The sequence below is a fragment of the Haliaeetus leucocephalus genome, unplaced genomic scaffold, assembly GCF_000737465.1.
Source record: "Haliaeetus leucocephalus isolate CR32 unplaced genomic scaffold, Haliaeetus_leucocephalus-4.0 Scaffold339, whole genome shotgun sequence".
NCBI classification, from domain to species: domain Eukaryota; kingdom Metazoa; phylum Chordata; class Aves; order Accipitriformes; family Accipitridae; genus Haliaeetus; species Haliaeetus leucocephalus.
Window position 1 is genome coordinate 7,303,922 of NW_010972775.1, and position 21,482 is coordinate 7,325,403.

Sequence of the window (21,482 nt, forward strand, 5' to 3'; positions counted from 1 at the left end):
TAACGCATTGCCAAACCTCCTCGTGCATTAAAGGTTACCGTTTAGCTTGTTCCATGAATCACAGCAGATGCATAACTTGGCAGTGACCATTTCTGTCCCTCCCCTTCTTTGCTTTATACTAACTACAGCCCCCCAGCTCATTGCTGGCTGAGCCCCCTCCCCCAGCAGGGAGAAGTCATTACATGAAGAGATCAACTTACCAGTTGTCTTCAGAGCAGTGGCTGAGAGCAAAGCTCCTGGTCGTACAGTGAGTGCGATAGAAAGGGGGAGAGGGAGAAAGAGTCGGTACCTAGAAGAACTAGGGGCTGATACTGAGACACAAGTGCATCTGCTAGCTGTTAGTACTTGGCAGAGGGCTTTCTCCTCCAGGGTAGCTCTAACGTTGGGTAATAATGTTTGTCAGCTACCTGATACTAACGTTGCTCTGCTTTCAAACAGCAGTGTTAGCAAGACCTGGGAGCGAGGTAAGTAAAGTATAATGTCTTGTCAAAAATCGTCTTGTCAGAGTTGTATTTTCTTCCTATCTATTAAGACGGATTGTGAATGATTTTTGTGTTGCCAGAGTTTTTAGAATTGCATTGTTTGCTTCACGTGTAAAAAGCTATTGTTTTGTTTTGGTTTAGGTTTTGGGGGTTGTTTTGTTTTGGGGGGGGTTGTTTGTTTGGAGGGTTTTTTGGTTTTGGTTTTTTTTTTTTTTTTTGCAAAAGCCTATAGGTACTAAGGGAGAGTAGTTTGAAAGTTAGCTTCTTTTGATTTGATATACAATATGCTTTCTGTGAGAGATGACTAATTTGTGAATTTTTCTTTACTAACATGCAGAGAAATACGATACTCTTTGCAGCAGTAGACGGTAGTGTTCTGTTCAGATTTTCTACAAAAAACATGCATGATTACAAAAGTTTTTACAAAGGATGTATTTTGGGGATGTGAGCATGTAAAAGTTCCAGGTCCCATTACTTTAATAACAACCTTTTTGTGAAAATATATGTAATGTTTAGTATGTGGCAGGGCAGAAAGAACTTTATTTTTTTTTAAACTGTATGTCAGATCTTTAAAGAGGGACTTTATGCATTCTTAATATAAGAAATCTTAAGTAATGGAATAGAACAGCCCTTGCTATGCTCTGAAAAGTTGCTACTTGATTTATGAAGAGCAGTTTTCCAGGTTTTTGTTCTCATCAGAGAAGTTTTTCATCAAGTTCTTATTTCATACCAAAGCAGAAAATTTCACCTACTTCTTTGTCATTTAGGAAATAATTCGTCAAGCATAGTACTATTAGATACAAAATATTCCATCTAATGAAGTTACTAGCAGAAAACACATTTGATACTCATTCTCTCTCACTCTAACGGAAATGTGATGTATAGTTATGCATTTTAAAGGGATCATTGGATAGTTTTGTTCCATAATATGCCTGCCTTAAGTAAATCTTCTGAAAACAGTGATTCTGCTTTAGAGCTTTGTCTGTTGTTAGCCCTGTCATAAGTTCATAGTAGCCTAATAAAGTCCAGAGCAATTACTTTCCCTGGTAAAAGAAAGTGGAAGTGAACTGGAAAAAGCACCTTGTCCAACAGTCTGTGGTTGACGCTCTCGTCATGTAGCTCGTATGTAGCTCATTTATAGATATAAACTGTATTTTGCTTTCAGGGTGTTTTAAAAAGAGAAGTTGTAATGGTTTTGATTCAAGAAAATGTCTTTTAATGAATTCTTGTGCTGCCTTTGATCTAATTAAAGCAGGGAAAATTTTCAGCAGAGGCTCAGGGGATTTAAATGGATTGATGATCAGAGCAACTGGAAGCTGATCATTGCCCTCTAGTTGTCACTGAAGTTTTTAACTTCCTGGTTGATTGTTACTGAGCACAGAAAATGATAGATGGACTCACCTTGTCCAGACTGAGGGACCTTAAAATGTGTGGTGGCTCATATGGAAAATATTTCTGTCACCACCACATGCACATGTGGTCTTCAGAGATCCATATAAAGAACAAATCTAGAGCAGCAGCAGTGTTGCCTGCCAATTATCCTCGTTAGCAAGTAAAATAAAAGCAATGCTGTGTTCTTACCTGGAAATGAATTTCTGCAGTAAAAGTGCAATGTGGAATGTTTTAGTGCTGTGATCCATATGCCAAGTACTTTAAACTGTAGTGTTCTTCTTAGTTTTTCAGCTAATACAGCAGACAGAATATGAGAAATGACCTGTTACTTTATCAATGAATCTTAGGTTGTAGGTTTTAGTAGGTAGTGAGAAATTTTTTTCCTTTATTATGTTCATATGGCTAATTTTGAAAATCATATAATAAAAATATACTGTATCTACTATTATTAATATAGTAATTCTTTGTCCTGTATTGTAAGAGACCACCCGATTATTTTGTGCATTTCCCTGCTCCAGCTGCAGAACCTTGGCTACATAAATATTATTTCTCTAGGAAATTACTCAGTTAAGTTTTTTTCCCATGGTGGACGGACAGTGGATTGAAGACAGGGAAAATAAGTGAGAAGCCATTTTTAAAAGGAACCTGTATTGTAGTTTTGTGCTCCTTTGAACTGTTCTGTTTACTTCTCAATATTTTAATTGATTTATAGGTATGTATTTCTAAAAGTTCTGCTCATAAAAGTGTCAGTTTGTCATAGATTATAAAGTCAATGGGAAGTTGCTTTTCTTGCCAGCTTGTGCTCTCTGTATTTTAATGCTGCAGAACTTTGACCGTTCAAGAAACAGAAAATTACGAAAATCCAACTGTTAGGTTTTTACCCTTATAACTCTTAAGGAACCCCTAACACTTGTTCTAATGTGTGTATAATTATGTTCTGCTTTTCATTTGTTGTTAAGGAATGACTTGGCATGAAGTCAGTGAAACTGCATTGCATCACTTTTCCATTCAGGAGGGAAATAAGGGTGTATAGCTTTGCAGCTTACACTGTGTTTGCAGTTGGCCAAACCAAAATTTTTTTTGTGTGCTTCTTAGGAAATGAGCTTGACTCTTTTCATCCATAGCTGGGAGCTCTAGCTAGTACCTCCTTCCAGGATCAGCCTTGCTAGATAGTCAGAGTTCAGCTTCCTTCTCTCTGGGTTGTCCAGGAGCAGTTGTCCTCATCAACAGACTGTACTGCTATCTTCTGTGACTGAGAAAGAGCTAAGGCTAAGTTGGCGTCAGATGGGAATCCTGTGTGATGAGGATTTAGAAAGTAAAGATGAAGCAGTGTAAAGATGTGATACTATGCAGAATGCATTAGGCCTGAACTCCTAATTTCAAAACAATACTTAGTTAAGGTTTCCTCCTTCCCACTACTAATCTGGTGGTTTGGAATCATCTCTAGCATGAAAATCCTTGATTTGACTAGATACATTGGGCTTGAGAAGTCTTTGAGCAACTAGAGAGTCTTCCTGAGCAATAACCTATCCCCGTATTTTCAAGTCTTCCTAAGCACATCATTATTCTTCACTCATTGTCAAGCAGGTAGCCTTTTAAATAGTTTTCTCAGTATACTTGATAGATACTTGTATCTTCAGAGGAGAATTTCACCTTCCTTGAGATTTTAGTTGTTTCAGCTGAGTTCCCCTCCCATTGTAGTAGCTTCTTTAATCTTGTACACATTGGCCATGAATCAGTACTGTCAGTACTACTTGAATTAGTACAGTTGTCAGTGAAGCTATGCAAATGTACTAAAGTCACCAGCCTGGCGTCCTCGGCAAAAAAGCAAAATCAAATTGTACAGTTTCAAGTTTTGTTTGTATTGGTTTCTATTAGCATTAAAAAAATTCAGTCTAGCTGACAAAATGTGTGGACAAACAGAACTAAGCCTCATGTGTAAATTAAATGTTGATTTGATCTGTATTTTAATGTGGCAAGTAATCATAATCTCACTAATCATAAAAATACGTGATCTATGACAATACAGAACTTTGAACAGGTTTAAGTGAATGGAAACTGGTTTGTAAGATTTAAACCTAATTTTTTTCAGTTCTTGAATAGTATTTGTTCAGATAAGAGGATGTTTTGCTACAGTTAATATAATAAAGCTGTTTATAGAAGCAAAATTTTGTTTTAAATATATGGATACCATTTAGCTTTGAGAATATCTGAATACTAGATAGTGTTTAGCTTCCTTCATGAAGCAGTTAACATGAAGAGTAGAAGATACTAAACGATGTCCTCAAAGATTGTTTTAATATATTTTTTTATTATAAATGCCATGTTTGTTTAATCACAGATGTAAATGCTTCCCTTTGGAATTTGGGCATAAAGAGGGTGAAAACATAACATTCTATCTGTTAAAATGTGTAAGGGAGTCTGAGCAGCTTTTGAGTCTGAATCTTTGCATGCTACAGAATCTGCTGGTTCTGATTGGTCGCTTACGGGTTGATACTTGGAACGGTTATTTTACAGCGTCCCACGTTGCAAGACCAGGAATAAACACACAGAAATGTAGAGGACCCTATTATCATGAGCTGCCATTCATTTCTGCTTTCGCAGTGGCTGTCTTCTCTGCAGTATGTAACTTGTCCACAGGCAGCAGAGAGGCAAGGTGAGCTTGTCAATACTTTAAAAGATCATTCAGTTCTGAACAGGTTCAGGTGTCACAAGCCCCAGTACACAAATGCAACCCATTGCAAGAAACTTACGAACACTTACAGGTCCAAAGCATATTTAACTGAAAAACTGGCAAAGGAATTAGTAAGAAACTTTAGAAGATTTGGTTCAGACATTAATCCAAAATATACACAGTTTGCACTTAGAGACAAGGTTCCCTTTTTGGCCAAAAGAAAATGTACTAATAAGTTACAAGAAAATGAATGTTTTTAACACTGTATTTCTAGGTAAACTGATTTCTTTCATGCCTAAAGGTAGATAGATTATTTTGGTTTCAGGAGATACTAAAGACAGTTTCTGTTAGACCTGAACCATTTCTCCCATTCCTAATTATTATCTTTCCTACCTTGTTAAAGACCTGTGATCCTTATTGTAAGCTTGAAGTTGTAATTTTGCTTCCAAAACTTTGCATGTGTGCCTATACGCATGCGTATGTATAGAATTAATTCTGTGCTCTACTGGGCTGTGGAAGAAAACCTTAATAGAGCATTTTAAAAAAACATATTCAGGGTATGTGTAGCCCTGTGTAGAATTCTTTCCTGCCTGCCAAATTGGTTTCTGAGGTTAGCTGGGGAGTACAGCTCATCCCAGCATTGTGACTTAGTTCCATGTGGTACAATATGAATGGGGCTTTCCCTTGCTGATCTCAGAAATAGGCTGCTTAAGCAAGAGAAAAAAAAAAAACAAACCAGCAAACAACTTGAGGTCATGGCCCTTTTGACACTGTTTCTTGACTGAGTTTTTTCTTATCAAGGAAGAACTCTCTTTCTTCTGACTTGTTGGAGTAAAATTTCTGACCTTACTCAGTGGAATCTTCCGGTGTTACATGGGCAAACCTGATGCACATGTGGCAAATGGTGTGTACTTGTGAAGAGGCATGGGGAGACACCTAATCAGCAGGTCACACAAGAGTAGGCTAATGAAATTTCAGTACATTTCTGTGGAGGGACAGTGTGGAGAATGAACATGACAATGCTTACGCTACATGACTGTTAATGATCCCCATTTATTGCATTCAGCTTTGTGTTACCAGCCATATTGGCATGGCCTTAATAACTGTTTTATCTGTGGATTTTGTTGTCTTCAATTTTCTTATCCTTATCATAGTCGTGTGAGGTAGGGGAGTGCTGTTACACAGCTATTACTTACAAATTCCTGGGCCACAGAGGTAAAATACCATCCAGAAGCTCAAAACAGTTGTCAATAAGAACAACTTCTAGATATGCTTGACAAATTAGCCTTTCCAGCACCTTAATGGTTTTGTATCCTAGCACTGTCTCAAAAGAAACTCTGTACGGCCATAAAATGAACTAGTTAACCTATGTCTGCTCAGTCACCAGGCTACAGTTACTGATACAACTTCTTCAATTATAGGCAGGGAGCACATGATATGACCCAATGAAACAAGCATTTCCATCTCTGACTTTCATGGGGCCAGCATATAAGAAAACATAATTCCTCCCACTGACATACTGACAAAAATAAATTTCTCATCTCTGTACCTGAGTATCCCCATCTGCAAGCCAAGGTTAATAGGGCTTCCATTGATTCTTCTGAGAAATTGATGCATCACCTTGACTATATTTTCCCATAAAACATCACCCTTAACCCTTCTGTTTATGAAGCATGAGGATGTTTGAGAGCCTTTGTGCACTGGTAGCTAAGGAGGGACTGAACCATTTATTTAATTAGCATACATTAAAGAAAGTTATTTGGATTTACTTTAAAATTGCCCTGTTTGGAGTTAGAAAAAAAACAGATGGTAATTTACATATGGCAGTAATTGCTGACATCACCGGTAGAACATCTGAAAGTGAGACATACCATAGTTGAAAAATAATCCTGTCAAGTAAATATCCACAGACGTGGCCAAATTATAAGAATATGCTGTGTATCGCTGTTGCTGTAAGTACTACAGAACAGGTTTATTTGACCTCTGGCATTCTTGCCTCACTCTTCCTAGCTTTGTTGTCTGTCTCAACTGCAGTATTAGTAACACTACCCTATTTTGCTTTAAAAACTTTGATGTAAACTTAGTGTAGTGGGATGTTCATTTTAAAGTTAATTACGTTCTAGCAAAATGGCTCAAAATGTATTCTTTCACCCTTTGTGATTAGGTGGAATAAATGTTCTTCCAATTTTATTCTCAAGATTTCTGTAGGACTTTTAGTTCTTCATATACTGCGTATCCTTACCTATTCTTGTGGGAAAGACAGGACTGAAATATTAGCGGAGCGGTGTGTACTGGCAGAAGTCTGTAAGGATACCTCCTTAGTAGCCCTCAGATCATAGGCCTAGATCCAAAGCCTTTTGACTTTGGGCTCTGGTTCAAGCTATGCTGAGCTTCTTGTTCCATGCTATAAACATCTAAAAGACAGATTGAGGGCTACAGTAATTCCCACAGTAATTACAGCATCATGCTTAGTCTTACCATAGTTAAGCTAAATTCATTAAGTCATTACCAAATATATGGTTACGTGTGATGGATGAGCTAATTTGTTTCTTAGACATGGTTCATAGACCATTTTCTGGAAAGCTGTCATAGAAACTTGTTGGATTACTTATTAGATAGACGTATGTTTTAAAGAATTTACCATGAATTTTACACCTGGAAATACTATTTTACCTAGAAACTAACAGTTCACAAAATACTTTCTTTATCATATTTCATTACCAGTATCAGTTCTCTTGATTTACTTGCTTTATTTTTTTTTCCATCTTTGCTTTTTGAAGTAATAATTCACTTAAAATCGAATGCCAATGAATGTATTTTTATCACGGCAATGTAAATGCTTTTTCTTCTGGCACAGTGAGTTTATCTTGAATTTTGTAGAATTTTAATATTTTTTCCAAACATGCTGAGTGTATAAATGGAGCAATGAATTTAGGAGGCAGGTAGTTTGTATTAGGATGTATTGAAAGGTATTCACAAACAACAGAAAAGGGAAGAATAAAATCTAGTAAGTAAAATAAGTCCCTGTAATTGTAAATTTTTTTAAAATCATAACAGGCACTGTATAAATAGGTCTTCTAAAGAACATTTCTTTGGTTTTGCTATCTCTTTATGGTAATGTTACAAGGCTCTGAATTTTTTTTTAAGTGCTCTGATGTATAATAGGGCACAGGAATGTGTTCCAAGACTCATAAAATCTTTAATTAAAAGAATGGAAATTCTTGTAAACTCCTGGTGGTTGCCTTTAAGTAATATCACTTCTTAAAACACTTCCCCTTCCCCCGCACCCTGCATCTGAGATTATCTTCATCTTTCATTTTGTGTACAGCAATGTAACGTGTATGATGTACATTTTAAGGAAACTAGTTGATTAATAGAATTACCCAGCCTTTTGCCACCTGGGCCATTCTGGAAATGAGACCTGGCACACAAAAGAGGCTGTGCTAAGTAACTAAACAAATGCCCTGCTGTTAAAGTCAAGACTGTAATTTTGCTACAAGCTTTCCTGCAGGTATACTGCTATAGATGGATTACTAGCAGTGCTCACTGAGCTGTGGCTCAGAGCCTGTGAGTCAGGAGTTGGAGGGAATTATGCTGTGATCGGGAACATAAAGCAAATTTTCACTGCATGGTTGAAAGATAGTGGATAGAAGGGGACTGGTATGTGTGAGACATATCCCTGTCCTTACTTGATCTGTAGCTTTCTTGACTGTTCCTTCCATATCGCTTACTATTCATCGCTGCCGAAGGACAGCAGCAGGGATCAAACATCATCTACTGGTGTGTTCAAGGACCCAAAGGCACCAACACAGCAATTATATCACTGACAGCAGTTACATTGCTTCTCTTTAAAGACCCTTTCTAAATGAGACACATGAAAGTGGAGCATGAGAGAGTATTAAATTAAAGGTTTGCCTGTGTATGTCATTGCCTGAAGCTGTCAATCTGTTTCTTCATGGGTTACAGGTATTATTTTCTCAGCGTGTGGGTTGTGAGGAAGGTTTTATCAAGAGACAGAAGCGTTTGACAAATTTCCACTCCCACCTATTTGGCAGACACAGGAGAGCAAGGTGAATTAGGAGTCAATAAATTAATCCTTCCAACCATAACTGCTTTTTGACGGCAGCATAATGTTTGCTTCCATTTTTCATGAGATTTCTTCCCAAAATGCCATGGTGGTGGGAATAAATCCTTTAACATTTTTTACTTAAAGGAAAAATTATTTTGTTGTTAAAACATGTCAGTTAGAAACCAGTTCTTTCACTGAAAATTTAAAAGTTTTTTTAGGACTGTTTTTGAAAAGATACAGACTAATATGTAAGTCATCACAGGTAAAGGATAACACAGCAGTAGAAAGCTTGGTATTTTAATACAAGATTGCCTCCTTGCTCCTTGGAAGTTGAAATTAAAGAAGCAATGGTAAAAACATGTGGAAATGCTGCATTTTAATCCCGAACAGTTAATAGGTTTACCATAAGAAGTTACCCCCCCTCTAAGGAAAGATCTCTTCCTTCTCTTAATTCAATAATTTCAGTATACTTTCGAAACGAGTTTTAAATAACTGCTACAGAGACAAAAAAACCACATTTGATAACATTCAGTGTATGGAGGGTGTATTAACATCTGTGCATGAATAGAGCGTTTGAAACACGTGCTGGACTCTTGCTTGTAAGTACTTGAAAACTGAGATTTATTTAGTGCTCGAATGAGCAGGTGATAGTGAAGTATTCTAGCCAGGGGCACCAACTGTTTTGATGTTAGCTGTGAGCCAATATCCTCTACAAAAGCACAAGGACACAGAATAACTGTATAAATAACTTTTCTTATTTCCTCATTAAATGGAAAATTCTTTGCTGAAATGGTAGAATTATGTTGTTTGAGCCAATCTGTTGAACTGAAGACAATTTTGTTAAGTATTTGCTTATGTATTTTGGTACTGAGAACCTCAGGCACAGACTTTCTTGGCACTGTGGGGGAACTGGAGGAGGATAAGTGATTGGGGCATAGTAGCCCCACACCATTAAGGACAGCACACACGTACCATGCTTGTGACATGAGGTGATTACAACATCATTTGCTTTGTGGCTGTTTCTCGTCCTTTTGAAATTTTCAGGTACTCAGGTTATTGTCTAGTATTTCAAGGTTAACTATTCAATGTTATTCTCGGGCTCCCTGATAGACCATACACCAAATGCTTGTAATGTGTTACATTCATTGAGATACTTGGTTATTGGTGATATGATGGCACTGGGAAGAACAATGCACTACCAAAGAAACCAGTGATTAAGAATGATCAACATAAGAAATGGATATTTCTTCAACTGTTTTACTATGGTTCAGGACATTAACAAAGCTAAAGCAAAGCAAAATGATAAGCAACCCCACTATTAGACCATTCTGATAGTGGAATTAAGAAAATTCTAAGCTGTCATAGCGTGGCTATTGGGGATTATCTCTGGTAAGACCAAGACAGCAGAGGCTGGGTTGTGTCCTCCTTTTCTTTCTGAATGACCACCTCTTTTAATTGTCAGATGAGAGTGAGAAACACTAGGAGTGACAACTGATGTCATGATGCTTTATTTGTAGTGGTAGAAATCAGTTTCTAACCACTTAAAAATGGTTAATAACTAAGTAAGACCATGCTTAGGGTTCAAAAAAAGGTAAACAATTGTAATAACCTATTCGGAAGAAATTAGAAAGATTAGTAGCCTTATTTTTAGATGTACTAACATCTCTTCACATAGCTGTGTCAATACTGAGAGGCTTTAAAGGAAGACCTTACTCGTAGTGAGAATCAGACCAGGAATCTGTCAAGTACAGTTCTGGTTTCTTCTTTGTTCTCACTCCTAACAAACTACCTAAATATCACACTATTTTAAAGGTGATAATAAATGTTATTTGTTAAGTGTGGGTTTTTTCTGTCCATCATTTTCACTTTAGTAGTGGATACATTGAGTCATTAGGCTAATTTTAATTTTGTCATTCTCACTGCAATAGATACTACTTGTGACAAAAGAGCCATCTAATTCTTTTATGATTTTCCCAAAGGCAATTTTAGGAAAGAATAATTAGTAAATACCTGTTTACAAGACAAGATACAGTGTACTGAAAAAGTAAGTGTTACTTGGAAAAATCTAATGTGTTTTTCCATGTTGTCAGAAGTCAGTATTGTGATGCCCAGAAGTCCATTGTCTGTGGAAAGAATGGCAGTTGGTGTAGCCATATATGCAACCGTTCATTTTAAGAATTGATTGATAGCAGATGAGATCAAAAGTTAACATCTGCAGCTGTTTCCAGCTGCTAACTAAGCATTAAAGAGCTGGTGAAACTGTATTTTAGTGAAGAAGAAACACTTCAGAACTTGCAAGAACAAATTTCAATGCTTATAGCACTGTTCTCGCTCAAGTTTCAGGACTGGGTTGTTCTCTCTGTTGAAGAGAAAGCTGGGAATACCTAGCAAGCATGTTAAAGTCTGTAGAACTTTCACATCTCCCTATAAAGGATAAGAAGTTAGTTCTTGGTTAACAAACTGATGTAGCTAGAAAATGCTGATAATTCTGCTTCAAGTCAGAAGGACATTTCTATTTTATCATAAACAGTTTGGCAAAATTTCAGAAAGTAAGAAGTGAACACTGTTGCTTAAAACATTGTTTGCTTTAGGAGGATTTGGCCACGGATCTATAGGAAAGTAAGGAAATGACCTGAAAAACAATCAGCCTTGTGGAAACTATTGGAGACTTCATTAGGGAGACATTGCAGGGAAGCAAAAGTAGAGGATCAGGATTGGGAATGTCAAGGTGAAGTCTTGGCTCAGATGAAGATGATGAAAGCCAAATTGTTACTGATTTAAAACTGTCATAAATGGGGTTTCGTTCTCAGCAACTTGGGATTTAGGAAAGAGATGTCGTTAGCCAAATCCTGCTGGCTTGGTTAGGTGGAAGTTTTCCTATATGCATTGTACAAACATCTGTACAATGGCTGAGTTGTAAATGTATTGGTTGGGAGAATCTGGAAATAAATGTGGTGTCCTGCAACATAAGGAAGGAAAAAAAACCTGTGGTGTGGTGCATATCTAAAAATAGTAACAGCTGACTAAACTCTGCAAACCATTTTAAATTTTAGACTGGCAGCGCTAAAATTCAGGAGTAATGCTGCCCCTTTTTCATTCATAAAAGTGCTGTGGCATAGCAAGTTTTTTATTCCTCCCCCCCCAATTTTAAAACATTGTCAAAAGGTGGAAACTGGTGAATGGTCTGTGTGTAATTCAAGGAGCGTCCAGGCATGTGCCTTGCGCTACTTAATCACATACAGCTCTGCCTGGGTAACAACCTTCTGCCAATGGGTGGAAGAATGAAACTACGTTTCAGTCAGGATGTGTAATGAAACCAGTCTCATGGAAGGTTGGGTTGTAAGCTGGATGACTATTTAATACCGCATGGGGGGGAAATGTTATTTCAGCCTTATTGTTCCTCTTTTTTCCAGATGGTAAATGTTCTTACATGATAGAACTGCTGTGTGTGCCATCATTGGTGGTTAGTGTAAGTTTTTCTGTCGCCTTCTGTCCATGCTGTACGTGATGAAGTCTTTGTATATGGCTTCAAAGGGCTTGCAGTAGGTGAGTTCTCAGGCCAAATCAAAGACCAAAAGCAGTATTTTCCAGTTGTGTGTTTAAGGAAAATAAAAATATGTGATTATGTCCTAGCACTTTGTGGTACTACAGCAGTTATTACAGGATTATCCCAGTTTTCCTTTTTTTGAATTTTTTTCTTAACCTCTTTTTATTTTTTTTACCTGTCTTAAGTACAAAGGATGATTATGTTTAAAGCAAAAGATTGCATCAGTGTTGTGATCTTTTTCCTGGTAGTCGTCCTGTTTGGTAATCATGACAGTTATAGTAACTAGTGAAGACTAGAATTTCTAACTTTTCAACATCAGCTGTGATTAAAAATTAAATGATATACCACTTAAATTTTGGTACCCCTTTATCAGAGACATGCCCTGTTCAGCAAAGTACTTGAACGTGTTCACAGCTTCAACTGTGTGAGAAGTTCCCTTGAAATAGCGTATGTGAGTTTCTTGCTCAGATAGGACCATAGTGAGCATTACTTTTTGAAGACAGGAATTTCTACACAAAGCAATGGAACCATGTTTCCAACAGTGTTAAGACCACAGTGTTACTGGCAACTAAGGAAAAGGTAGGAATAAAATTAATTGTGTGGGACTTTCAAGCATGATTGTAAAGGATGTTTTCTAAGTGTGTATTTCTTATACAGTGTCTTGAGACCTCGATGTTGTGGTAAATGACACCTTCAGTCGTGTGAGGTTTATGAAAAATTAATTAGGTTAAGAGTTCCTGCTGGTGCAGATGTTGGGATGTAACATTTTTTGCAATTGACTGGTAGTGCTGAGATTAATAATGAAGACATTGTTAAGAGGGACTTTGTAACGACGTTTAAAATGAAGTCATCGCATCTGTTCTTCCTGTTTAAAAAAAACTCTTTTCTTCCTCAAAGAAAAAAAAGAGTTTCAGAGCTACTCATAATTTTATGCTTGGGAGAAAACCTGTTTAATCAGCATTCAGTAGTTTAGCATGAAAAATATCAGAAGCTAACCAAGTTATAACTAAAGAAAAATTTGACGAGTTTTACTGCTTTGATAGTTATTTATTCATTGACTTGAGTCCATGGTAGAAGCAACTCTGCTTGTCCATACAAGAATCAGGGTTCTTTGATTAATTGATCCTCATTCACTGTTGATTTCTGATGCTTCAGAATTAATTAAAGCCTAACCCAAAAAAGGAAATAAACAAGATGCATCTTTGTTATAAATTGGTCCAATAGTTTCCACTGCATCATTGTCTTAGTATGATAAAGTATTAACTTCATGAAATTACTTCTTTTATACTTGTATCCCTCAGACTGCCCCCTGCCACAAAAAAAACCCCAACCCAAAACCAGAGAGATGTTTGCCGTGATTTGGTTTAGGTCTATGAGAATATTAAGCCTTTGTCTCAGAGATCAGGTGATGCCTAATTAGCACTGTTATTACATGTTGTGTTTTCAGCACAGCTGGCAACTAAGCACTATGCGGCTGCTCACTCACACCTCCCCCATGTGCCCCCCCCCATGGGATGGGGAGGAGAATCAGAAGAAAAAGGTAAAACCTCGTGGGCTGAGATAAGGACAGTTTAATAGGACGACACAAGGAGAGAAGTAGTAATAATAACAATAATACTAATAAAAGAATGTATAAAGTGAGTGATGCACAATGCAGTTGCTCACCACCTGGAACCCAGTGCTCAGCCTGTTCCCGAGCTGCGATCCCTCCTCCCACTGGCCAGCTCCCCCAGTTATATCCTGGGCATGATGTCATATGGTATTGAATATCCCTTGGCTAGTTCAGGTCAGCTGTTGTGGCTGTACCCCCTCCCAGCTTCTTGTGAAAATTAACTCTGTCCCAGTGGAACCCAGGACAATACATTATTCACTCACTGGATTGTCAGACTGACAGATATGAAGAGGCAGTTAATTTTTTATCCGATCTGAAATTATTGTACGATAACTACCTGACAGTTATAGAACTCTGAGACGTCTTTGCTTGGATGCTTCAGAAGGTTACAGTGATGATGGTAAAAGGATTAAAAAGCCTTCAATAGCTTTTGGGGGATGGTGGTGTTTGAGGGGGAGAGGGTTTTGGCTGCTTTGTTTGTTTGTTTGCGTGATTTTAAGATTCAGGGCTTCTGGAGGACAAAAGTAAAAATTCAGAGCACTATTCAGCTGCTGACAATTTTTTTTAGGTATGCTTTTACCTCCCTGCAGATTTTGGTTTACAGTTTACTGTTCTTAGTGGTTTTATAGGCAAGTAGGCTGACAGCAGAGATGTTTTCTTCAGTGCAGTAAATACCTGTGGGGTTTCTTCCTTCTATAAAATTGGCTTAAAGCTAGAACCAAAATTTTGCATTTTAATTTAGTAATAGTAATTCTTCTATTTAGAAATCCATAGGTATGTAAACAAAAAAATAAGTGAAGTCTTCATATTTTTTATACTTGAAAAGGTTATCTTTTTTCCTAAACTTTTTGTCACACAGATGCATTATTACAATGCTAAACTGGGAGAGATTCTTCTTGGCAGGAGGTATTGTAGTCCGTAAAGTAACAGAACCCACAATACGTACTACTTTCTCGTATTTGTGTTGTTTGGATATGGTTGTTTTGATAACGTATCATACCTTAACATTCATTTCAAAACAGATTCTTCAAATAAACATAAAAATAATTTGTTGGTCCTGGTAGTATCAATCAAATGAAGCTCTGTGGCTGTTTGTAAAGGTAAGGTAGCATGGAGAAGGTTAAATGCAACAACTTTTCATACATGTGTTATGGTCAATAACAAACACTTTTATAAGTAAGATTCAGTTGTAAATAAAAGCCTAATGAAAGTGGAATACTGATAATAGCTATTACATTTGTCACGTTTCTAAGTCTTTTCATGTTTTAATTCAACATTTTACTTTTATCTTAAGATATTTGGAGCATACACATGTAGTTAAGCCCTAAAACTGTAGATTACTGCAATGACATTTAGGTAGGCCTAGAAAATTTTCTCAGCTAATTTATGTAAGAAATTTCATACTCACTTGTTCCAAACAATTTCGCTGTGGTCTTTCTGTTTGGTTGCTTACGAGGACATTTACATAGAGGTCATTTCACTTGTGTATCTCTCCCTTTTGTCTGCTTTTAACTTTGCATATGAATTATGGACTTCTGAGTTTGAAGCTGTTTAAACCATGAAGAATTAATATAACTGTAATTGTGATACACAGTCAATCTAGAAAATAAGTAACAGCTTTTCTGTCAAAAAAACTATCCACTGCTTACCAATGTATTTAGATGTATGTATAAATGCAAGCATTTAGTCTCTTTGTGGTCTCTTTGCATTTCATCAGAACATACCATTTTAAAATAATTCCTGAATCAGACAAAAAAGCTGTTTTTTCACTCATTCTTTTATGAGTTGTTATTGACAAAGTGTCCTTGATGTGATATTGGTATATATTGTGTCCCTGAGACCAGTGAACGTGAACTACTAATTTTAATTGTATTTTATAGTATCTTCTGGATAGAAAATGTGATGCAATATTGCTTCTCAATTAAGTATACACAATTTTTGATGGATTGCAGCCTTGATGTGTATTTGTGTAGGCTGCATAAAGTCCAAACTACAGACCACAGTCTGTGAAGTCACATCAACAGTTGTAAAATGTTATCAGATGCATGAACGGATTGCTTTAGCAATTGGGTGGCTGGGTTATTCTTGGGCTTTTTTGTTTTATTTTTCTTTTCTACATCTATCCTGTGGAATGGTTTCTACTAGGGATTTGTTGAACTTTTTCAGATAAAATACAAACTGTAGAAACTTTATGGTCGTAAGTCAAACTAAACTTCATGTCCTTGAAGTTCTAAAAAATGTAACTAAATTTTCTCCCTGGTATTTTCTACTTTTAAGTATTTTTACTGTTTTGTCTAGACAAAAAATAGAAGCATTAATAGTCATACTGGAATATAAGATTAGAATTGTCCTTGTGGGTAAGCATGTTCAACTTTTTGTTGCAGGTCACTTTATCTTACGATCTTTCTTTTAAACCTGACAATTTCCATCTTTGTTCCTTTTTTTTTTTTTTTTTGCCTTCTGTCCTTGAAGGTTCCGAGAGAAGTAGTTAAATTTAGGAATATGCCTTCTGTTTGGAAATAAACCTACAAAACTTGAATAGTCTGAATACTTGACAATTTCCTGGAAAATATGTAAGGTCATGAACATCTCTGTAAGGCCTTTTGCATTTTCTATTTAAAAATTGGAGTGATTTTGGAAACAGTTCTACAATAGCAACTAAGAGAAAAGGCAAACTTCTGATGTTTTTTTTCTGATTTGGAATGTCATCAGAATTGTTTCACCAGCTTTAGTTTCTTCCTGTCAATACATTAATTTCTGTAATTGCTTCAGTTTTGATGGTGCAGCCCAACACTGATTTAAGGGGTCTTTCCCATATGGATCCTCTGTTGTCTAGTTAGTCAGATATTTCAAATAAAGCTTTTCTGAAGTTGTGACATTCAGAACAGGTAATTTCTGTATGGATTTTCTAACAGAGGTAAGACAGGCTTATACTGTCAACTTCTTCTGACAGGGAGTGCTAGCAGGATCACTTTCTTGTACATAATGTCCTGTTACAAAAGCCTGTGGTGTCTGTCTCTAATGTATAGGTAAGCCATTGAAGTTTTCAGTGTGTTTAAAACTGGTCAGATCTTAAAACTTCCCATTGACTAGTCCCTGTCCTGCCATATATTTCTTGTCTTGCCTTTGATTGACTTAAGAGGAGGAAAACTTTTGGGAGTGTCTGTAGCTGCAGTAGCATCACGTAAGTACTACTCAGCCATAGGTACTCTTCCTTGGTAAACTCTGCTTCATGAGAATAACTACAATCTTAAGGCAGATTGCTTTACCTGGCCAACCTTACTTTTCTCATCTGTTAAACAGGGATAATGCTAAATTGTTAGATGGTAGAGTGCCTACAATAAAAGCTCTATGTCATGACACTCTGAAAATTATTTCTGTTTTTGAGTCCTACATGCCACTCACTTCTGTAACGTTCTATTCACCTTGCCAAACTTACCTTCATCTGGGAATCCTGAGGTAAAATGAGGGAGTCCCAACCCACAGGGCAGCATCAAAGTGTCCACAAATGGTCTTAAAAATTGCTGGTGTCACTAATCCCTTATTAGATATAATGAGGCCCTAAAATTTCTTTTTGAATTGCCTTCATTAACCTGAGTCCTATGTAACTTGGAGAGGCAGATTTTAAATGTCTTTGTTAACATAGCAAGAGAGGTTATTAGAGGTTAATCCCTGAAGCATGACATTTTTTTATGCAGCTATAAATTTATTTGTGTACGTTAAAAATACAAATGGTTTAAAGTTCAGCCCTTGCAGTCTGTCTGGAGCTTAACTCAATGCACAATCGTGGCAGATTTCCAGATAGTGATTGTGCCAGGCTACAGAATTGGTTTCCCTGTAGTGGTGAAGCTGAAACCATCTGACTCCACATACTTGAAGCCAGTTTACTGTTGAATTGGCAGCAGTTGCGGTCAGGCTTCAGTTGTAAGAAAATGCTTTATTATTTCCAAGTTTCCCTTTCAGTGAAGAACACTAGTGAAGATTGTAGAACTGCCTGTGTCTTTCTAAGATCTATCATGGCAACCTGGTAGAACAGCATCTATTTTTCATCTGAAGAGTTAGTGGTTTCAATTATGTAGAAGGCTAAAGTAATAGTATTTATTTGTCCCCTGACTTGTTTCCTGTTGCTGTAAGCTTTGTCCCTTCTGAAATGCACTGGTCTGTGTCAACAATGCAGAGAGTTCAATTCCTCTAGTGGTTTTAAAACAGGTGGAGGCATAACTGATTGGAATATCTGCTGCAGCATAGTTCAGCACTCTTGCTGAAAAGAAAAGGAGAAAAATGCCACAGAGGTTTAAACCCACTCACTGTGTGAAGTGGCACAAGTTGGTACCTTCTTCCCATCTTAATCTCCCAGATAAAATCCGTCCTCACTGCTTTTGTGTATGGTAACCGTGCATGCTAATAAATTTGCAGGACCATCTGACTTTACAAATTCCCTATATTTGGCTGCCTTTGCCCAGATTTTTTAGGCAAGTACAGCAGTGGCATCATAACAGATTACCACATGTGGCTTCCTTCCCAAATGGAAAGTCAATGTGTTCGTTAACTTCCTTCAGATAAACCTGAGGGAGAAATCCCTTCTGTTCCTGTTGCTTGAAAATATTGAGGGTACAAAGACAACAGATTTCTTTTTACAGAAAACAACTTTTTGTGTGAGGAAGATGAGAATCTATGCCTGTATTACAGATCCGAACTTCTCTGGAAATACTACTTTGCATCCTGTTGCATCTGTTTCCCCCCCCTTAAGTATAATTAGTTTAGATTTTGATACAATAACTTGATTTGGATGGGACAGCTGGAGTTTCTCCCTTCCTGAAAGTCATGAAGGACTTGCAGTAGGAGTAGCATGGGAAGTGAAGGCAATCAGGTGGTAACCCTGTGCCCCAAGGTTTTGGAGGGCAAGAACACTCACTAACTGATAATGAGACATAGGATTTTGGTGCAGGCAAGTCTCCCATTTATGTAACTTTCTGGTGTTTGGAATGTAGGCTTGTGTGGCACCTCCCCTGGAGCAAATCCTTCTTGTCTTCTACAGGCTTCTCTTGCTGAAGTCCTGCAACAACTTTTGTCCTATATGATTGTCTCCCGAAGTGCTCTTATGAACCTGGATGGAAAGAGGCCAGGTGGGGTGGAACAAAAGAATAAATAAAAAATTAAACTATTATTTAAGTCTATAGGCTCTAAACATTACAGAGAGATTATTAAAAAAGTAGTCTTCATTCTGTATCTAGTGGAGTAAGACTGCATACAGTTCTGTGAGAATGATGGGACAATTGAAATATTTGTATAGTTCATCCAGTTCCATCAGTTCATTAGAAAGGTTTAAACTTTCTTTTGAAATATACTGAGTATGGGAAAAGTTGTTTTTAAAACTTTCAGATTTGAGTTTGAATTAAGGACTTTCCACCAGTTAGCAAGCCAGTTAATTTGTCTGAACATATGTGTAGAGAGTATCGCAGCTTACATAAACCTTTTGAAAAATGCTACGTGTGGTTGATACACAGGTGAGAATGCTTTGTCTTGGTTTCTTACACATACAGAACAGAGAATACTGAGGAGAGGTAGAAAATTAGTATGCAAGAGATTTGTATCTGTTTCCTATTAATTTTTAAATTTGGCTGCCTGGGTGGAGCCTGAATCCTTAAGTCCCCATTCAAGGAGTGAGGGAGAGGTCTAAATGTCTGTGATAATTAATTTCAGGTAGCAGATTCAACTTTTTTACATGCATACTGGCAGAGCAGAAGAGTAGGACTTAAATATCAAAAGGCAGAACTTGAGGTATTAGATTCTTTGATAGTGTTGTGTTATGTCATGCAGTTTTATCAAGGTCTTGTGCTCAAAGTGAGCAAAAAAGTTCAGTTAATTTATGAAAAGTTGAGTTTTGTGAAGGTTGGAAAGCTATTTATGAACTTGAATCTCAAAAGAAGCTAAAAGGGAGGGGAAGGGAAACATGCAGAAGCAAATTAAAAATGAAGCAGAATATTTAAAATGTAGTTCTGTGCAATGTTGAAGGTTGGCTAAAATTGGTTTAATCAAATTTGTGCTTCATTGTAAATTTTTTTTATTATTTCAGTTCTGTTTGTACCAGGTTTTGCTCTTAAACCATTACTAAAGTCCCCAGATCTGTTTTCTCACAATACCGATGGTGTTCAGGGCTGTCCAAATCTGAGAATTCACACAGAGTGCATGTATATATTTGTGAGAGAGAATATATTTACTCAGGCAAGTGCAAGCACGGTAAGATGCCTTGAAGACCCAGGACAGACATGTCATAGAAATGATATTCTACCCATTAGGTAACAGAGTGTTTTATTTCCTATGAAGCATTTCTCTGAACCTAAATCTTTCTATATCTCAGATATTCTCCACAGTTTTCTAGTGGGGCTGTGAGACATACTGAGGAATAGTATCCCATGGGTTTCAACAGGACACAGATAAGATGAGGTACATGGCTTTAAGCAGAGTTTCCCACTCATGAGATACACAGCTCTAAGCAGAGCTGCATGCTCAAGTAATCACTGCCTGCATGTTTTTTAGAGGAGTTTTTATTTTAGGTCCCATATTTTTTTTTCATGATTGCTAAATAAGAACTTGTACTGAAAAGCTGTAACTGCACACAGAATTAGTATCATCATGGTCCCTTAACTCTTATCAATAGTTGTACAAGCCTTTCTCTATTCCTTTTGTCATATGCATTCTACAACATAATGTAAGTATTATGAAATTATTGAGATGCTATTTTGTATATTGTGAAGTAGTTTAGGATTTTCGTGGCTGGAAATATGAGCTACTTACATGCAGCAATGACTTTCACTCACATTCTCCTTAGCTTACAGAGCCACCACGTATGTTCTGAGCCAAACCCAGCAGTTCTTACCCAGGCAAAACTCCCACTGACTTCACTGACTTCAGCGGGAGTTTTGCCTAAGTAAAGACTGAAGGATTTGGATCACCAAATGTAGAACATAGAGTTTTCTATAACCTTGGGCTGAATTGCACAGAAGACAGTGGGTGTTTGAAGGTAAAAGGAAATACACTTTTTTCTACAATAATTTCAGCCCTGTTAGTGCTGAAGTTAAAAGCATTCCTTTTAAGAAATCCTGGCTTCTAAACTCTGCCAGTGTCTGGGGCTGGGGACGTTAAGAATTACATTTGGAATTCTTTGTACATTACTGCCAAGTTTAAGGGGATACTCTTCAGTGAATTAGAGTAAGTATTAGTATGGTTGGTGTTTTTGTCATGCGGTAACAGAATAGATGTTCTGTGAAATATAACACTGTACTTGCTTTCTCTTGCTTTAAGTTTAAAACAAAGACTGGCAAATATCCCACAAATATAAAAAACTTGAACCAGGTCCAGGAAACTTTTATTTATTTACCCAATACAAGAAATATACAAAAAGCCCATCTTACAATTATTTACTGCTTACAACTTGTTTTAAAAGCTTGTCCAGTAAAATACAGTTAGAACAGTTTTCTCATCACAGTGTTTACTGTCCAGGTACCAAGAAGAGCATATGTTTTTACACGTCAGTGCAAAATAAGCTTTAAATATTAAGAAATCAGAATATTAGTGTTTTACACCCACTTTTCCTTCGTGCCTGTGTTGAAGCAAAATGCAAGATACTGGAGAAGCAAGCACGGAGTGCTTGTATAGCAAAAATGTAGCAGTAGCTTCTTCCTGGCTGTTTGTACAATGGAATT

The 21,482-nt window shown here is 37.0% G+C and overlaps 1 protein-coding gene across 2 annotated transcripts in view; it reads left to right on the forward strand.

Moving 5' to 3' along the window:
* THSD4 (thrombospondin, type I, domain containing 4) overlaps positions 1-21,482 on the forward strand; it is a 305,910-nt gene that overhangs the window by 167,794 nt on the left and 116,634 nt on the right. The window contains exon 1 of one of the 2 annotated variants that reach the window (XM_010571752.1): positions 393-464. The exons of the other annotated variant lie outside the window; for it this stretch is intronic. Within the exon in view, the coding sequence (XP_010570054.1) occupies positions 393-464 (72 nt within the window). Of the gene's footprint in view, positions 1-392; positions 465-21,482 lie in introns of those variants that run through there. 2 annotated transcript variants of the gene reach the window in all.